The sequence below is a fragment of the Hyaena hyaena genome, unplaced genomic scaffold (assembly GCF_003009895.1).
Source record: "Hyaena hyaena isolate Hyena2069 unplaced genomic scaffold, ASM300989v1 scaffold_126, whole genome shotgun sequence".
NCBI lineage: Eukaryota > Metazoa > Chordata > Mammalia > Carnivora > Hyaenidae > Hyaena > Hyaena hyaena.
Window position 1 is genome coordinate 482022 of NW_024080759.1, and position 16722 is coordinate 498743.

The 16722-nt window shown below is 42.1% G+C and overlaps 1 protein-coding gene across 7 annotated transcripts in view; it reads left to right on the top strand.

Annotated features, from left to right (window-relative positions):
* The window catches only part of RBMS1 (RNA binding motif single stranded interacting protein 1), a 214151-nt gene that overhangs the window by 83161 nt on the left and 114268 nt on the right, over positions 1–16722 (top strand). For 2 of the 7 annotated variants that reach the window (XM_039237558.1, XM_039237560.1), the window contains exon 1: positions 1870–2262. The exons of the other annotated variants lie outside the window; for them this stretch is intronic. In XM_039237558.1, the coding sequence (XP_039093489.1) occupies positions 2194–2262 (69 nt within the window). In that variant the 5' untranslated portion in view covers positions 1870–2193. Of the gene's footprint in view, positions 1–1869; positions 2263–16722 lie in introns of those variants that run through there. 7 annotated transcript variants of the gene reach the window in all.

The following is a 16722-nucleotide window of genomic DNA, read 5'->3' on the forward strand; positions in this document are numbered from 1 at the left end:
TGCATTGCTGGGGTCATAGGCATTACGTTCTCAGGAAAAGGTACCTATAACCTGGACAGTTCTACCTAAAACCTTATATTTTATACCTGTGGTTAATAACTTGCAGTAAAGTGTCCCAGTTACAGGTGACAGCAAAGCAGCAGCTGAGACAGTTGATGATCTGTGGAGTAGGAGGAAATGGTTCTAGCATATATATTAACATGCAATTGAATGTTGTGCTGTTTTTTTTTTTTTTTAAAAAACTACTTTAAAGGACAGATATGTTCTGTGAATTTTATCTAGCAAGTTCGTACTTGCCTATGGTGTACCTAGTACTGTGCCTAGAATAAGTTCCTTTGCTACTGCTGCTTTTTGTTTTTAATGAAAAGAAGTAGGGACTGCATACATGTATATTTTGTGTATATGGTTGTTTTCAATTAGGTGAGACTTGCTAGTTCTCATCACTTTTGCTGGAGAGCACTGGGAGCATCTTGGAGTATGGCAGCAGCTAAGTCACCAGCAGGTTATTCGTAGATATTTTCAGTACTTAGCCACTGGAAAAACCTTTGAATAGCCACAGCTTTTTTTTTTTTTAAGTTTATTTATTTATTTATTTTAGTAATCTCTACACACAACGTGGGGCTCAATAGCCTCAGCTTTGCTAGTAGACTCCAAGGAACACTTTGTTTTCCTTATGGCAGCCAGAAGTTGAGTGCCTTCACTTTTTAGAAGAGTTAGGATTTTTCATTTTCATGGCAGATGCCCCTTTCCGAGGTGTTAGATCAGAGGCTAGGAAGAACTTTGTAATACCACTCTGATACTACCCTGTAGTACAGCTGAATGGGCCACCATGACAGTTGGCCAGCCTACCTCAGTGGCCTGTCCAGAGCCTGCGGGCTCTGCCTGTAGGAGTTGGTGTAGAGGATTTCTGCAATGCACGGGTTCTAGGCTTGATACCCCAAAGTGAAAGTGATCAAGAAAAGGGGCATCTTGAGACGCGTTAGATAATTTCAACTGGGAAACAAAGGAAACTACCTCCTCCCTTTGTCCCCTTTTTGCACTTTCTGTGCCCTTTCAGTAGGACAGATTTGTATGGCATCTAGTAAGTAACGTATAGAAGGATTACACTATTCCCGTTTAAAGGAAGGCTTACCAAACCACTGGCCTTAAGTGATTTTTACTGTTTGATATTGTCATCTTGAAGGGAAGCTTGTAAACTCTGGCAAGGGAATGAAGTACGGAACTTTACCGTGCGTATTTGCGTTAAGAGGGTTGGGAGTGTAGACCTGTTTTCCCGTGCTAAAATGTTAGCGTTGTGAATTTGGGGGAACGCGGATTTGCAGAGGTTTGGTGAAAGGCTGGTTTGTTGAAGTACGAGTGACTGCACCCTTTTGGGGAGATGGCGGGGGCGGGGGTGGGTGGTAGTTTGGAACGATGAAAGAAAAGAGAGACCCGCGACTGGTTCAGTTCCTACCCAGGTGTCAGAGTGCTTTCCGAAGCCATACCCTTAAAAGGGGCTTCGAGCTGGGGTGCAGTGCTGCCGCTGGTGCTTAGGCAAAGAGCCGAGGGGAAAAAAAGAAAAGAGGAGGGGGGTGGCTACTCCAAGGAATGTGCGGCACGCGGGGAGCCAGACCCAACCATTGCACCGGAGCGGGGGCGCCGGCGGCTCCCCTGGCTGCGCGGCCCCGGCCCCGGCCCCAAGCCCGGGCGGGAGCGTGCGGGGGCCGATCGGCTGGCGGGGCTGCGGACGCCGCGCCCAGAGGGCGGGCGGGGAGGCGCGGGTGGGCCTGGGCGCGGCGCTAGGCGGTGCGCTGCCGCCTCCCCGCCCCCGGCCGGCGCGCTCTCGGGGCGGTGGTTGAGGCCGCGGTAGGTGGGGACGCGGCGGCGCTGCTCCTCCGCTGCCGCCGGGAGAGTCCTCGGCGCCGCTAGCTCCGCGCGCGAACTCCCGTCCATGGCACGCAGGGCGGCGGCCGCCGGAGCTGCCCGAGTCTCGCCCGCCGCCGCCGCCGCCGCCGCCGTCGCGCCGCACTTTTAGGCGAGTCCGGAGGTTGAGGGCGGAGGAGAAGTCAGCCCCGAGCTGCAGCCCCCGCCGGCCGCCGCCGCGCGGCGAGAGGGAGTTCCCAGAGCGGCCGCGGCCCCGGCCGGCCCCTCCTGCGCCCTCCCCCTCGCGGCGAGGCTGCCCCGCGCCCGCGCCCGCCGCCCGCGCCCGCCGCGATGATCTTCCCCAGCAGCAGCGGCAACCCCGGGGGCAGCAGCAACTGCAGGACGCCCTATCGCAAGCAGGTGAGGCGGCGGCCGGGATGCCGCGCCGAGGCCGGCCGCCCCGCTTTACAAAGGGCGCCAGCGCTCGGCCGGACACCGCTCTCCTCCTTGAAGGGACCGGACTGGGCGGTGACCTTGTTTCCGAAGGAGGCGGCTCGCGGGGACGGCTCGGGCCGGTGACCTTAGCAGGGGAGATGCCCTCATCTCCGCCGGGCCGGGGGGGACGTGGAGGAAGGGGAAGGGGCGGAGAGGCGGCGAGAGGGGAGCGCGCCGGGCCAGGGGCTTTTCCCAGCTCTGCAACAAGTTTGGGTCCCCCCCGCCCCCGAAACCTTTGTGTGTAGAAGAGTACGATAATAAGTGGTAACATTGGTTTGCAACAATCTTCACTCGGAACCTGAAAGAACCTGCCTGATTCACAGCAAACCCGGAAGACGTGTGTGTGTGTGTGTGTGTGTGTGTGTGTGTGTGTGTGTGTGTGTGTGTTCGCGTTCGCGCGCGTCCCCCCCTCCCAAATATATATTACAAAAAAAAAAAAAAGACGAAACAGGAACTTCTGTCACTTTCTCAAGGTTTTCGGTTTTCAGGCACAGGGAAATCCTGTGACATCCTAGTTGCAGAGATACTTGGATAAGCCTGAGTCATACACATGCCTTTTCCTATTTTAATACCGTTTCATACATTTTTTAACAGATTGAACTCCAAAGGCACTTTAGTGGTTAGATCGAAATCCCCTGCCGGGAAATAGGAGTGGAGCTGGGAGCTTATAGTTTTGGCCTTTTGTTTTGTTTTTCATCTTTGTTTTTAAAAGAAGGTTACTGAAGCCATGTTGTGATAAGTCTCACAGAGCCTTTCAGCAGCAGCAATAACAAAACCTAGCTTTAAATTATGTAAAAAATGTGCAGGTCTGTTTAGAAAAGGTTAAACTGATTTAGAGGTCAGTGGCAAGATGCTTGTTGAGAAAACAAAAACACGATTGCAGATATTTTTCTTCCATAATAAATCTCTTGTCTACATCCTTAGCCACGGAGACAAATCAATTAAGTTATTATCCCAATAATGATACAAGTGAACTCTATCCTTCCATCCAGACCGTGGCTCTGTTAAGATCATGACAGATGACAGTGATGCCTGGTGGCTTTCCTAAAGACATTCACAGGATTATTGATTATATTTCGTCCTTTTTGTTCTCAAAGTCATTTGGTGGGGGGGTATGTCTTAGCATAAGTATATATAAAAGTAGGGCTAATTTGATCAGACAGTGATGGTGTCAAAAAGTATTGTTTTCCGTTCTTTGGTTCTTTTACTTGTTAGCTTTCCCTTGAAAAGGCAGTAAACACACCCTGGCCTGAATGCCCTAGCTGCCCTAGTCAGTGCAACTTTTACCTGGTTTAAGAAAAGCTCTCTTTTTTTTTTTTTTCATGGAAAAAAAAAGTCTGCATTTCTGACTTGTCTGAAGTATATGCTAAAATTGTCTCGATTCAAAACCAGGCATCTCTAAACTCATTTCATGTGGCCTCATTTAAAATAAATGTACTTGTATCTAGCACACTTACATCAACTTCATCCATGATGCCAATTTACAATAAATATTCTTCTCCTGAACAACCCTCCCCCCGCCCCCCCGTGTCTCTCTACCTGAAAAGATGGCTAATTATGTAAAGGCCTTGTGTATTCATTTATTTATTGTCAAAACCCGACGGGGTGTTAGCTCTGAAATGGGGAAAAGGCTCTGAGGGCGAGGCCCTTTTGCTGTGAGGGGCTGGAGGTTTTGTGTGTGGAGGGGGACAGCCTGCTGGTCTGGAGCACGCTGATAAGATGCTCTTCTTTTCACTGGGCTCTCCTTAGATTCAGAGACTAAAAGGGCTGACTGAATCAGAAAAACAAACAGACTTTCTTTTTTCTATAGGCAAAGAAAGAAATGAATGTGTAGGCATTATACAGACACAAGACCCCGGGTACCAGTGGTATTTGAGTCAAAGGTTTCTTTTGTTAGTATTTAGCCATTCACTGGGAAAGCACACTTCCAGCGTGGGGACCTGGTTACCATGAGTGACTTTGTGATCTCATCCTGGGCTTCGTCTAAACGAGAAGTCTAATTAATGCTTTTTATAAGATTTTGTGATGTTAAGCTTGCACCTTTCAGTTCATATTAATGTGTTCATTTTGATGAATAGGTAAACTTTAGGTGCATAAAGTGATTTGATTTTAATCTAGAAATGTAAGCAGCTGTTAGAGTTGGTTTCAAGTGATTTTCCTAAAGAAAAAATTAAATGTGAGGAATACCTAAAAACCACCTTTGGAAAAAGATATGAGAATCACAGTTTTTTTTATACATATATAGTAGTAGTAGTTAACCATCACTGAGCACCTCACTGTCTGCTGGTCAACATTCTAAGTGCTTTAGGTGGGTTAACTAATTTTAGTCACCTTGACAGTCCTATGAGGCAGGCAATAATATCTCCTTTGCAGTTAAGGCAACTGAGGCATAGGTTAAGTAACTTGCCCAGTCTGTACAACCCAAAGGCCGGATTTGGACCCTGGCAGTCAAGCTCCTAAAATCACGACATCACAACTGCCTGCTTCCATGCACATCTGAATAGAAACTCATATAGAGCTCATCTGCATCACTGCCCATTGCCTTTCTCATCTCCAAAGTCCAGTTTAGGGATTCCTACTGTCTTTTAAAAAAAATTTTTTTTTGAAGGGGAAGGGTGGAGGTTGTGAGGTTGGAAGTGAAGGATGAAGTAAATGGATGATCTGGATGGTGGGTTCATGATATTTCAAAGCAGCATTTGTGTCAAAGTATTGTTTTAGTGCAGACTGTACAATCTCTTTTCAAAAACTTTATATTTTACATGTATAGGAATCAGCCAGTTTTAACTCAGTGCTCATCCCCCTCCTGCCCCATGTAGTATATTGAGGGCATCAAAGAGCACTGATCTCTGTCATCATCTCAGATAAACAGGATTTTCCTGCATCACAGGCCTGTGAGCACATTGAAAATACACCTGCTTGACTCAGGTCAAAGTGAGAGGCTTTGAGTGAAGTGATAACTTAGTAGGCAGCATCTGGACAAAGATTATTCAAGTCTCGGTGGAGAAGTGTGTACATCCCATTATTGTTAACCATGACTTTCAGATACACAGTATTCCTTAAGCATATCCAGTCTGTGTGAAAGTGCCCTCACAATCTAAACAAAAACCATTTATCAGGACTTCTATCGTTATGAACCTATTTTACTGTGTTTCAGAAGAAAACAGTGCTTTTTGTTACATCCTTTAAATCTAGAAAATGAATATTTCCATTTTTCTTTGAATTCTTCTGTTAGTCACTTCTCCATGTTTTCTGACTTCCATTTTAGAACTGCTTTCTCAGGGAAGTTGACTCAGTTATGTCATGTAATTTGGCTTTTACAAACTGGCATGTAGTGATTCCTTTCTTGCCGTATGCCCTCGTGGTTTGCAATGAGGCCTTTGAGGTAGAGGAGTGAATGCAAGAATGTGTGTGTGTGTGTGTGTGTGTGTGTGTGTGTGTGTGTGCACGCGCGCGCGCGCGCATCTTTCTTTTTCTTTACAAATGGTATTGCCAGCAAATAGCTGTACTTGTTAAATGTTGCTAACTCGTGATGAGTGAAGTACTTATCTCCCCAGTTTAAGTAGATGTACATAGTTTGCTGCTTTCTTGAAGATTAACTGGGTGTAGCTGCACGTGAAGAATCCAACAGTGATTCAGTGTTTGGCCTTGTTGGAGGATGACATACAAAGCTGTTGATTAATCCTCTTCAGGCACTTTCTGTTCACAGCAATTGATGTGTAGTAGATTGGGTTTTGTTAGGTTTGAAGATTAAAGTTGTGCATTGAAATACTTACATAAAAAAAGCAGAGAAATATTTAAATGAACACTGAGCTACTCCCAGTTTGTTGCTTTTAGAAGGAGGTAAACAGGCCACAGAGATTGGCAGTTTAGGGGAAGGTAGCAGAAAATTAAATTCCTATGCATACGTAAGGTCTTACCCTTTTTTTTTTTTTTTTTACTTTAAGCTATCTCAGTGTCTTGGTGATTCAGTAGAATTTATGAATCAAGGAACTGTGTTTCAAACATGTATCCATAACCATTTGAAAAGTACAGAATTCTCCATCTGTGATCACCCACTTTTTCTGCTGGGCATCCCTTTTGGCAGCTCACTACATTCTCTGTAGTTCACTTCAGGTTTTGAACACATTTCTTGTTTTCGTTCGTTGTTTCTTTTTAGAGACTCACTTATGATGTCAGCTTGGCTTACCACCTATCGGCAATACTTTTCAAGCCCTTTCTTGGTGGTATGTGGGGGGTGTCTGGGGGGTGGGGCTGGGAGAGACTGTCTTGCCCAGGTTTCTGAGAATATATTTCCAAAGCACTCCACCAAAAATAAGTATTTAAAGATATATAGACGATATTCACTACCAGCCTCAACTATATGAAATCTTCACAACATCCATATAAAGTAGAGAAGGGTCAGAAATTTGGAGGCTGTGAGTTTAAGTGGCCTAGTTGGTGAAGGCTGGGTCTCTGGCATCAAGGCCGTGTCCGCTACCAGGAAGAAGGGAAGAAAGCCCAGCTGTAGCTCCACTACACTTCCCTTTACTTGGCCTCCCAAAGACATGTGGCACACAGAGCGTCCCGGATTTCAGCTTTGGGAAGTGTAGCTCTGTAATTTATTAGTGTTTTTTGTTTGTTTCATAAAGGCCGTTACTCTAGGGTTGTCAGATAACATATAGGACACCAAGTTCAATTTGAATTTCAGATAAACCATGAATAATTTCTTCGTATACGTATGTCCCAAATATTGTGTGGTATTGTGTATTTTTATTTGCTCAGTCCAGCGACCCCGTCTCCTGGGAACCCAACTCGCTTCTTTTTTTTTTTTTTTTTTTAATGTTTTATTTATTTCTAGGGGAGAGAGAGAGAGAGACAGCGTGAGCAGGGGAGGGTCAGAGAGAGAGGGAGTCACAGNTTTTTAATGTTTTATTTATTTCTAGGGGAGAGAGAGAGAGAGACAGCGTGAGCAGGGGAGGGTCAGAGAGAGAGGGAGTCACAGACTCTGAAACAGGCTCCAGGCTCTGAGCTGTCAGTCAGCACAGAGCCTGACGCGGGGCTTGAACCCACGAACCGCGAGATCATGACCTAAGTGAAAGTTGGACGCTTAACTGACTAAGCCACCCAGGCGCCCCCCAACTCACTTCTTAAAACAAGTGACACAAAATCATAATTATAAACCCTATTATTCCTACTTTTCCCACTAAAATTTTGCCTCTTAGCTTATATCTTGAACCCTGATAATAAGGCGGATTTCCCTTGTAACTTCTTTAACCACCATTCAGCCTAATTGAAAGACCCTGGCTTGAGTGCTGGCTCTCTCACTTGGATGCTTTTCACTTAACCTGTCTAAATCTCAGTTTCTGTTAAGGAAAGAGAATAGTGCCCATTCCACAGGGTTGTTGCTGTCAGTCCTTCTGAGGTGCTATTATTATTAATGTCCCCACAGAGCAAGCAGCAGCGGGTGGTCCGGGGAGGCTCTGTGTGATCCTAGGAGACCTTGACACAGCCTCTGAGAATGGACTATGTTTAGAAAGTGGGGACAGCCTCTAAAACGGTAAGGACCTAGAGCTTGAAGATGAGACTCTTCAGCCACTGGAAGGAAAGAAAGAGAGAGAGAGGAAAGAAAGAAGGAAGGAATCAAAAAGTAGAGAAAAGCATTCCACTGTATTTTAAAACAATTATTCCTGTATTGTGCTCTTATTAGCAGAATTTGCCTTCTCTTTGGGGAAAGAGCCTTCAATCCTCTTTTCCTTATTTATGCAAATATATGGCTGGAAAAGGAGAAAAAGAGCATTGATCACTTTTATCAGTGAGAATTGCTACCTTTTTATTTGCTTGAAAACAGATTTGATTATTAGTATATGTATGATGGTTTCCTGAATTCTTTCCTTTGTCTTGCTTGTATATTTGGTTTCCAAAGACGCCGGTCGTGGTTGCAGTACTCAGATAAATAAACAATTTTTTTTTTTTGTCCTTGGACATCTGTAGGTGTTTGGTGGGTGTTTGTTTTTAAACTCATATCTGTAGAGAATGCTTTGCCTAATACATTCTAAAAGGTTAGCGAATTTTGAAATAGGATAGACATACCATGAGGAAGGAAGCAAGCTTTTTCTGGAATAAAGATAAGGTGAAAAAATTAAACGGAGCAAACTAAATTCTGTATTCAGGTAATGAATCAGTAATAGCTATTTTTTTTTAAAGCTTATTGTTGTTTATTTTTAAAATTTAAATCCAAGTTACTTAACATATAGTGTAATAATAATTTCAGAAGTAGAATTTAGCGATTTCTCACTTACATATAACACCCGATGTCCGTCCCAGGTGCCCTCCTTAATGCCCATCAACCCACTCACCTCCCCTCCAGCAACGCTCTGTTCTCTGTATTTAAGTCTCTTATAGTTTGTCTCCCTCTCTGTTTTGATTTTTGCTTCCCCTCCCTTATGTTCATCTGGTTTTGCATCTTAAATTCCACATATGAGTGAAATCATATAATGTTTGTCTTTTTCTTACTGACTTACTTTGCATAGCATTAATATAGCTAATATTATTTAACACTTATTAAATGGCAGCAGCAACAGCAAAACTTGATGTGATACAGAGTAGTACCCTAATAAATACATATTTCGGTTCCACTTTATTTATTTAAATATATAAAATTTCAAAATAATATAGTGTAAATTAAGGAAGATTATATTCATATTTGTTAATTATGCATATGTTACAGTCTCAAAAATGCGTTTTAAAAAAAGGACTGGAGGGAAATTGCCAAAATATTAACAAATATTTTCCTCTGTTGGTAGGCATAATCATTAGTGACTTATTTTGAGAGATTATTTACATTTTTTTCAACCTTCCAGTCCTTCTTGCTTCCCACAATAAATATATAGTTCTTTGGTTGTCAAGAAAAAAATAAAGTGAAAAAAACTAGTAAATCGCATTGTGTTTAATGTCTAAAAATTGTGAACATCCAAGAAATTCATGTCATTGAGAATTTCAGCAAGTAGTGTATGTTTGCTACTTGTTTCTGTGCCTGAGCTTTGAGATGTTGTCCTTTCCTATTTTTTTATGAAATCCTATTCTTATTTTTACTGAAAATTCTTAATACCATCTTTTTGGAAATCACTTTTACTGATGGATAGTTTTTACATTTATGAACTTAGTATTTTCCAATTTTATTTATTTTTATTTTTTAAATGTTTATTTTAGAGCGGGAGAGAGCAGGGAAGGGACAGAGAGAGAGGGAAACACAGAATCTGAAGCAGGTTTCAGGCTCTGAGCTGTCAGCACAGAGCCCAATGCGGGGCTCGAAATCACTCACAAGCTGTGAGATCATGACCTGAGCCAAAGTTGGACACTTAACCAACTGAGCCAGCCAGGTATCGGACTATTTTATTTTTTTAACTGAGTCTTCTTTTTTAGGTTTATTTATTTTGAAAGAGAGAGAGAGAGTGGCAGAGAGGAAATAGGGAACCCCAAGCAGGCTCTTCACTATCAGCCAAGAGCCCAATGTGGGACTCAAACCACAAACCATGAGATCGTGACCTGAGCTGAAATCCAGAGTTAGATGCTTAACTGACTGAGCCATTCAGGCATCCCAGTATTTTCCTATTTTAAATGGACTTTAAATATGCTTTGTATGTTTTGATGTTTTAAAAACATTTATCTACACCAATTTATCTACATGAGTCAGTAAGGGAAAAAAAAAGAAATTTCTTATCCTAGATTACTTTGCAGGAAAGTAGCTATCCTAAATATTGAGGAATTGACCATTATTGTCCCTGTTTTCATTTGACTTTTAGCTGCACTTAAATATAGCTGCTTTGGTGGCAGGTCCCCCCACATTTAGCTTCTACATTAAATGTGAAAAATGAGACTGTTCTACTACTTATGTCAGAATCCTTGGGATTTATTTTATTATGAATGCTCATGACTATCTTCATCACATACTTCCTTTTTAGTTTTAGCTTTTTGAAAGGGCAGTGGAGTGGGAGGTGTGGCTTCTTTACAGACATCTTTAATTTATAATGGAACATGAGGTTTCTGTAAGAAATACACTGTTCAGATAATGTCAGCACTTTAGAAGCTGTTGTTACTGTGTAACCCAGGGGGATTTTCAGTACATCAGGGGAGTTTTAGATGTGCACTGTGTCGAGGCTGCAGAGGCTCCAGAGTGAGAGGAGGAGGGAGCTTGGGGGAGGAAGGAAGAGGTGGGGGCTAAGAGAGAGAAGGAAAGCAGTTTTGCCTCGCCGGGTTCTTACTGTGTTAGTTGGTGCGTCACTTTACAACATCTGCTAAAGCCTCATTATTGTGGTGCTGTGTACACAGGCTGGGCGCAAATATGTAGCTTCATGTTTTGTATTATCTCAGATTATTACATTGCATTTTTTTCGTCATGTCATTCCCATCACCTAGAATTTCCTTTCAGCTGTGTCCTAAGACAAGCTCTCTGTCTCTCCCCCTTCGGGGAACTGCCCCCAAATGGCCATTTTGGAGGACCATTTATGATCAAACCAATTCTACCTAGTGAAAGATTCTAGTAATGACATTATCTTTACATTCTTTCTCTGTATTCTTAGTTTTAGAGGTCAAGTGCATCAGACCAATTCCAAGGGAGTGGATATGTTTTTTTAGTTTAACTGGAAGTTTAACAGACTCCAAAACATTCAGTTAAATAAGTATTGAGTATGTAACCCAAGTTAAGTCGTTTGGAGAACAGACATCATTCTGTAGGAAGTAAACTGGTGGTACACAGGGGATACACTCTCTCATCAGGGGAGAGACTGGGCAGGAAAACCAGTCAGCTAGCTGTTAAAATAGATGTGAGATAGCGAGGACCCAAAAGAAGGCAGTTAAATTGTAGACAAGAGGAATAACCAAATTTGAGACATTTGAGTACATAAAGCCCCTAAAATTGTATGTAAAATGTAGAACCTGGGGAGAGGTTCCTAGCTTTCATCAGTTTGCCAAAGGATCTGTGTCTTCCAAAAGATTTTATGACCACATGTGGAAGGAGGAGAACTTAAAGATGATGCCAGATTTCTAACTCAGGAGATGGGATCGTTGGTTACATCATGGAAGGTGACATTTCAGGCGGAAGGAACATTATAGCAAAGATTTGAAGATAGAAAGCATGGGGTCTTTTAGGGGAAGAGTGAGCAATTCACACTGGCCCGACTGCAGGGTAAAGGTTGGAGAGCAGAGGAGGATAGTGTCTAGTTTGCTAGAATGGCTGGATGAGAGAGCTAGAGTTTAGAAGGTGGTGCCCTGGTTGAAATAAAGTTGTAAAAAGGAGTAGTGGTAATGTGGATGTATTCGATGGGATGAATTTAAGATATTGCTCACAAAAATTTGACAAGATTTGGCTGGTGACTGGATAGGAGGATCCTAGGTTTCTAGTTTTAGATGGTCAGGAAAATGAAAAGTCACTGCAGGCTTGCTTGCTCTGAGCTCACTGGTAAAGAAGATCCCTGCCATTCTGATAGAGCTTTTCTACACTTTTTAATGTGTTAAAATAAGTAGGGGGAGGGGTTTGCTAAATACTAATACTCAGATACCAGGGATGCAAAAGGCCCTTTTGTATGCAAGTCAGTCTCTTTAAGGAAGAAGTCCAGCCTAAAGGGCTAGTAGCACCCACAGTATGAATCACTGTACCAATCCATTTTACATCGAGGAGATGGTTGTAAACTTTTGTGTGTCTTTTTTTTTTTTTTTTTTTTACTACTCTCCTCCTGGGATTGCCCTACAGTCAGTATAGAGGCTGTGTCACATGGGTGCTTAGATTTTCATGTTTGACCTGGACCCCCACATTCTTGGAGTGGAACACTTATACAGCAGATCTTCTTCTTGATGGTACATGTCATCTATACTGTGTAGTCATCAATACCATCTATAGTGTAGTGTGTACCTTCCTTTCGTTAAAAGATATCCCACTTCATCCACTTCAACGGAAGTATGGAAGATGGGCGGGTAGGGTGCTTCAGAGGTTAGGGTGTTCATCCTACCACACTAAAAATTTCTGAGGAAAGGCAGTAGGCTTGGTTTGGCCATTACCCTTTCACACATTACCCTCCCCAGGGAGAACTGGAGCTGTGGACACAAAGCTCAGAACATCCTGAAACTTAAGAGGTGGAGCAGTGCGTATAGGTTAAAGCACTCCAGGGAGAGAATATGTACAGAAGAGTCTGGACAGACCTAGGGAAACAAAGATTCTGTAGAGGGAAATGTTGGGGGAATCCAGAGTGTCACAGAAGCCCAAGAAGAACAAAGCTTCGAGAAAAGATGGTCAGCTCTGTTAACAGGTTTCCTGGAGGTTAGGGAAGACAAAGGCTGAGTAAAAGGCTATTGGAAATAATCTATTGGGAGATCTTTGAAAACCTTTGAAATAGAAGTTTCAATAGAATAGTTATGTGTGTGGCAGGGCAGGGAAGGGAAGGCAGGTATGAGGGCTGTAGAAAGCACATTCCAGAGGGTTTAAGGAGTGAATGAGGGAGGAGGGTGTGTTTATAGAGAAATGAGGTGTCCAAAGGAAAGAGTCCCTTCAGAGGACAACCTTGAGAGAAGATTATCCTAGTATCTTGACTGGATGTAGGGTAGAGCAAGATAATGGAAAACAGAAGGAATAGGTGGAAATAGGTCTTTAAGAAAGATTGAGGCAAGGTTAGTCTTTCAGGAAAGGGGTCTGAATGAGTTTCAGGTCAATGACACTGAAGGAGGAGGTTAGTAATGCTAGGGATGTCAACGAGAAGAAGGAAGAACAATGAAACTCCGTCCTTTAAAAAGCTTACATTTCAGTAAAGAGGCTAGGTCATCTGTTAAGATTGAAAAAAAGATGGTGTGGGAGACGTATAGGTGTATCTGGAATGGTGTGTAAAGGCTCCATTTTAGGCTTAAAGCCTCCAATTCTAGGCTTAAAGAATATGACAAAAGATTTGGAATAATTTCTTTTGGGAATTTGGTGAGTTTTCAAATAGAGATGAATAAAAAAATGACTGAGCTGTAGTGAGGGCCCCTGGGAGTTCAATGGTCTCAGTTGGTAAGATATTTTGACCCTTTTCCAGCAATAAATGGGGAAAAAGAATCTGGGTAAAGAGGGTTGGCATTGCTAAGGTGAATATGTGCAAAAATTGAGAGCACTGTTATGAAGGTTAAGGAGACAGGTGAAATGAAAAGTCATGATAAACTTTTGAGAACAGAGAAGGGAATGCAGGTTGTAATAAGATAAAAAGAGAAGTCCCTAGGAGTGAGGGAAGGAGACATTTGAGAGGACATTCTGGGGTCAAGATCTTGAAGGTGGAGTAGTTTTAGGATGTTAGGGCTGCTAGGAGGATTAAATGAGATAATGCATATGTGTCTGGCAGGCAGTGAATGCTCAGGTGGTTATAATTATGCAGATGTGGCTCTTGTATAATTTATACCTCCCTATCTCTACAGTTATAATATTTGTGTAAATCAAATCATATTTCAAATGGACTTCAACGAACCATGAACCACAAACCAAATTAAAACACTAATTTTTTTAACTGAACCACAAGCCCAGCTTAAGTTTTAAAATACACAAACTATTTCAGAACATCTAAGTTGCTTTTGGAGAAAAAAGGTGGATATGGGTGTGGATCTCAACTCCTTCACTTATTGGACCAACTGGCTGGCCTTCCTTTCTTCCTCCCTCCCTCCCTCCCTCCATCCCTCCATCCCTCCAGTCCATCCGTCCGTCCGTCCTTCCTTCTGTCCTTCCGTCCTTCCGTCCTTCCGTCCAAACTTAGATTCTTTGTCACTTCAGAGTAGAAAGTCAGATGGATTTCTGGCTCTATCATTGCTACCTTTCTTCTCACCATCACCACTTTGTTAAGACCCCTCTGCCAGGAGCCTTTACACACCATTCCAGATACACCTATAAGTCTTTCTCTGCCTTTCATTCTATTTAGTATCTTAGCATCTGAACTATCTTCTTTAATTATTTCTCCTCACAAAATGTGTGAGCTCTGAAGGGGGGCTAACATTTATTGAGCACTATGCACTGGGCAGAGGGCTGAGTACTTTTACATTTCATTCTCTGTCTTCTACAACATTTCTGTGAGATATTTCCTCTTATCCTCATTTCACAGAGGTGCTGTAGTCACAGAACCCAGACAGTATCAGCTGTTTACCCCAAATCAAAGACATTTGTCCAGCTTTGTGCATTACATTGTTTTCTAGAATTACTTGATCATGGAACTACTTGTCCTAGAATAGTTACTACCTATAGTCTATGGGAATGTTTAGGAGACATTTATTTAAGGAGCCTTTGCATTTGAAGGTGGAAAGTATCTTAGACACTATCTATTGCAACCTCTTTAACTGACCCACAAGGAAGTTAAAATCCAGAGACGGTGAGTGATTTGTCCAGCGTCTGACAGTGTGAAAAGCCTCAGTCTTCTGATTCTTAGTTCTCCACCACCTTACCTTCAAAGTCTTGGCTGTCCCAAGTGTGGTATGTTTTCACATCCACATTTTCATAAGAAGTTTTTAAAAATCATTTTCTAAATATGTGGTCTTTTAGGGATAGTATGTTGCACGTTACATTCAGACAAAATAAACTGGAATCTGCCAGCTGTCATCTCTTTTGTTTTAAATTTCTTGTCTCTTAAGATTCATTTCCCCACCTATTTTATTGCGTCTTAAAGCATTTATGAAATCATGATTACTGACTTGGGAAATCAATCTAGTTTAAAATATCAGTGATCTAGAAAACCCACACATTCTAATTATTAATGCCCTCCCTTGCCTTCTAAATTTGTTTTGCCATTTCTTTCTTTTTCTTTCTTTCTTTTTTTTTGTATAATTGGCTGTGGGTAGACAAATTTACATATTTCTAGCCCCTTCCTGCCTGACTTATTACAGCATGCAGAATTTGTTCTGTGGTTTCTAGGTTAAGTTCCTGTATAGAGGAAACCACTGTGAAGACTTTGTAACCCCGCTGTGCAGAAGGCCCCTCCAGGACATGCTTCTCTGTGTTCCTGAAAAATGTGAATGACCAGTTTATTGCCCTTCTTTATAATTAAGATATTTCAGGCACAGTAGTTTACATGGAACATTTCTCTTTTTAAGTATTTCAAGGTTCTTAGTTGCTTAGTGGACAGGTGCCTGTCAGAGACCCTCATTGATTCTTTCTGGTGTCTACAACTTGAAAATTAACCCTCAGTGAATCCAGTGATGTGATACTACTGCTTGGATGAAGTGATATGAAATAATGTCTATTATATCATGTGCACCACACACACACACACACAAAGAAACCATACACAAAAAAGCCATAGACTATTAGTGTTAAAAGAATCTTAAGAGATAAGTTTTTCCAAGTCCTTATTTTAGAAATCAGGATGTTTCCATATCATGCAGCTTATTTATAAAAACAACAACAACAACAACAACAACAACAACAACAAAACCCAAGACTAGAGCCCCATATATCCTGACAGTGCAGTTTGGATCTTTTCGAAGAAATCCAGCCAGGATCATTATTCATTCATTTAATATTTTAGAGCCCATTATAGACCAACCACTGTGTTAGGCCCTGAAAATAACAAACGATCCTTTTCTCAACCTTACAGTCCAATAGGGGTTATGGGGCAGGTATATAAATAAGTATATAAGGTAGGAAAATGCCATAAGAAGGCAGATATTTAAGAAGTTCATAGTAACAACATGTCTACCTGATCTGAATTTAGACTATTTGACTTCCAGGTACATCTGATTTGATTCCAGGGCAGAAACAAGATTTTCAATTGGCTGATCAATTTTGTCATTGTGTTGGTTGTCACCTTAGGGTTATTCTACCCTTTAACTGACCATATTGAGCTGTTTATTGGAGTACTGAAGCAGAGGAGAGAAGGAAAGAAAGTATATCTTCCACTTTCCTGGCATCAATTCATTGCTAAATTTGGTTGTAATTCTTTAAAAGCAGTGTGGGAAACTAGAGAGCCTTAAGACAAGCTCAAGCAAAAAAGATGCTATTTCAACTTCTAAGGAACTTCTAAAAGAACTTCCAACTTCTTTTTCATTGTTCTCTAGTTCGATGTGTGAAATAGGAGTGGAAAATAGTACTTGTGTTGTTGGGATTGTTGACAGTCAAGGTAAACAGTCAGTAAAGGTTTACATAGGAGTTGCTCATACATCACATAGCAGTGCAGGTAGCTCGGCTCAGCAGATGTTTTTCTGTGAAGAGTCAGATAGTAAATATTTCAGTTTTTGCAGTCCATAAGGTCTCTCTTACAGGTACTCTTCACTGTCTTTGTAGCTCAAAAGCAGCCATAGGTAATGCACATACAAATGGACATGGCTGTGTTCCAGCAAGTGGCAGATGGGATTTGGCCTGTGGACAGTAGTTTGGAGGCCCCTGATCTATAGAATCCTTTGTTGGCTCTG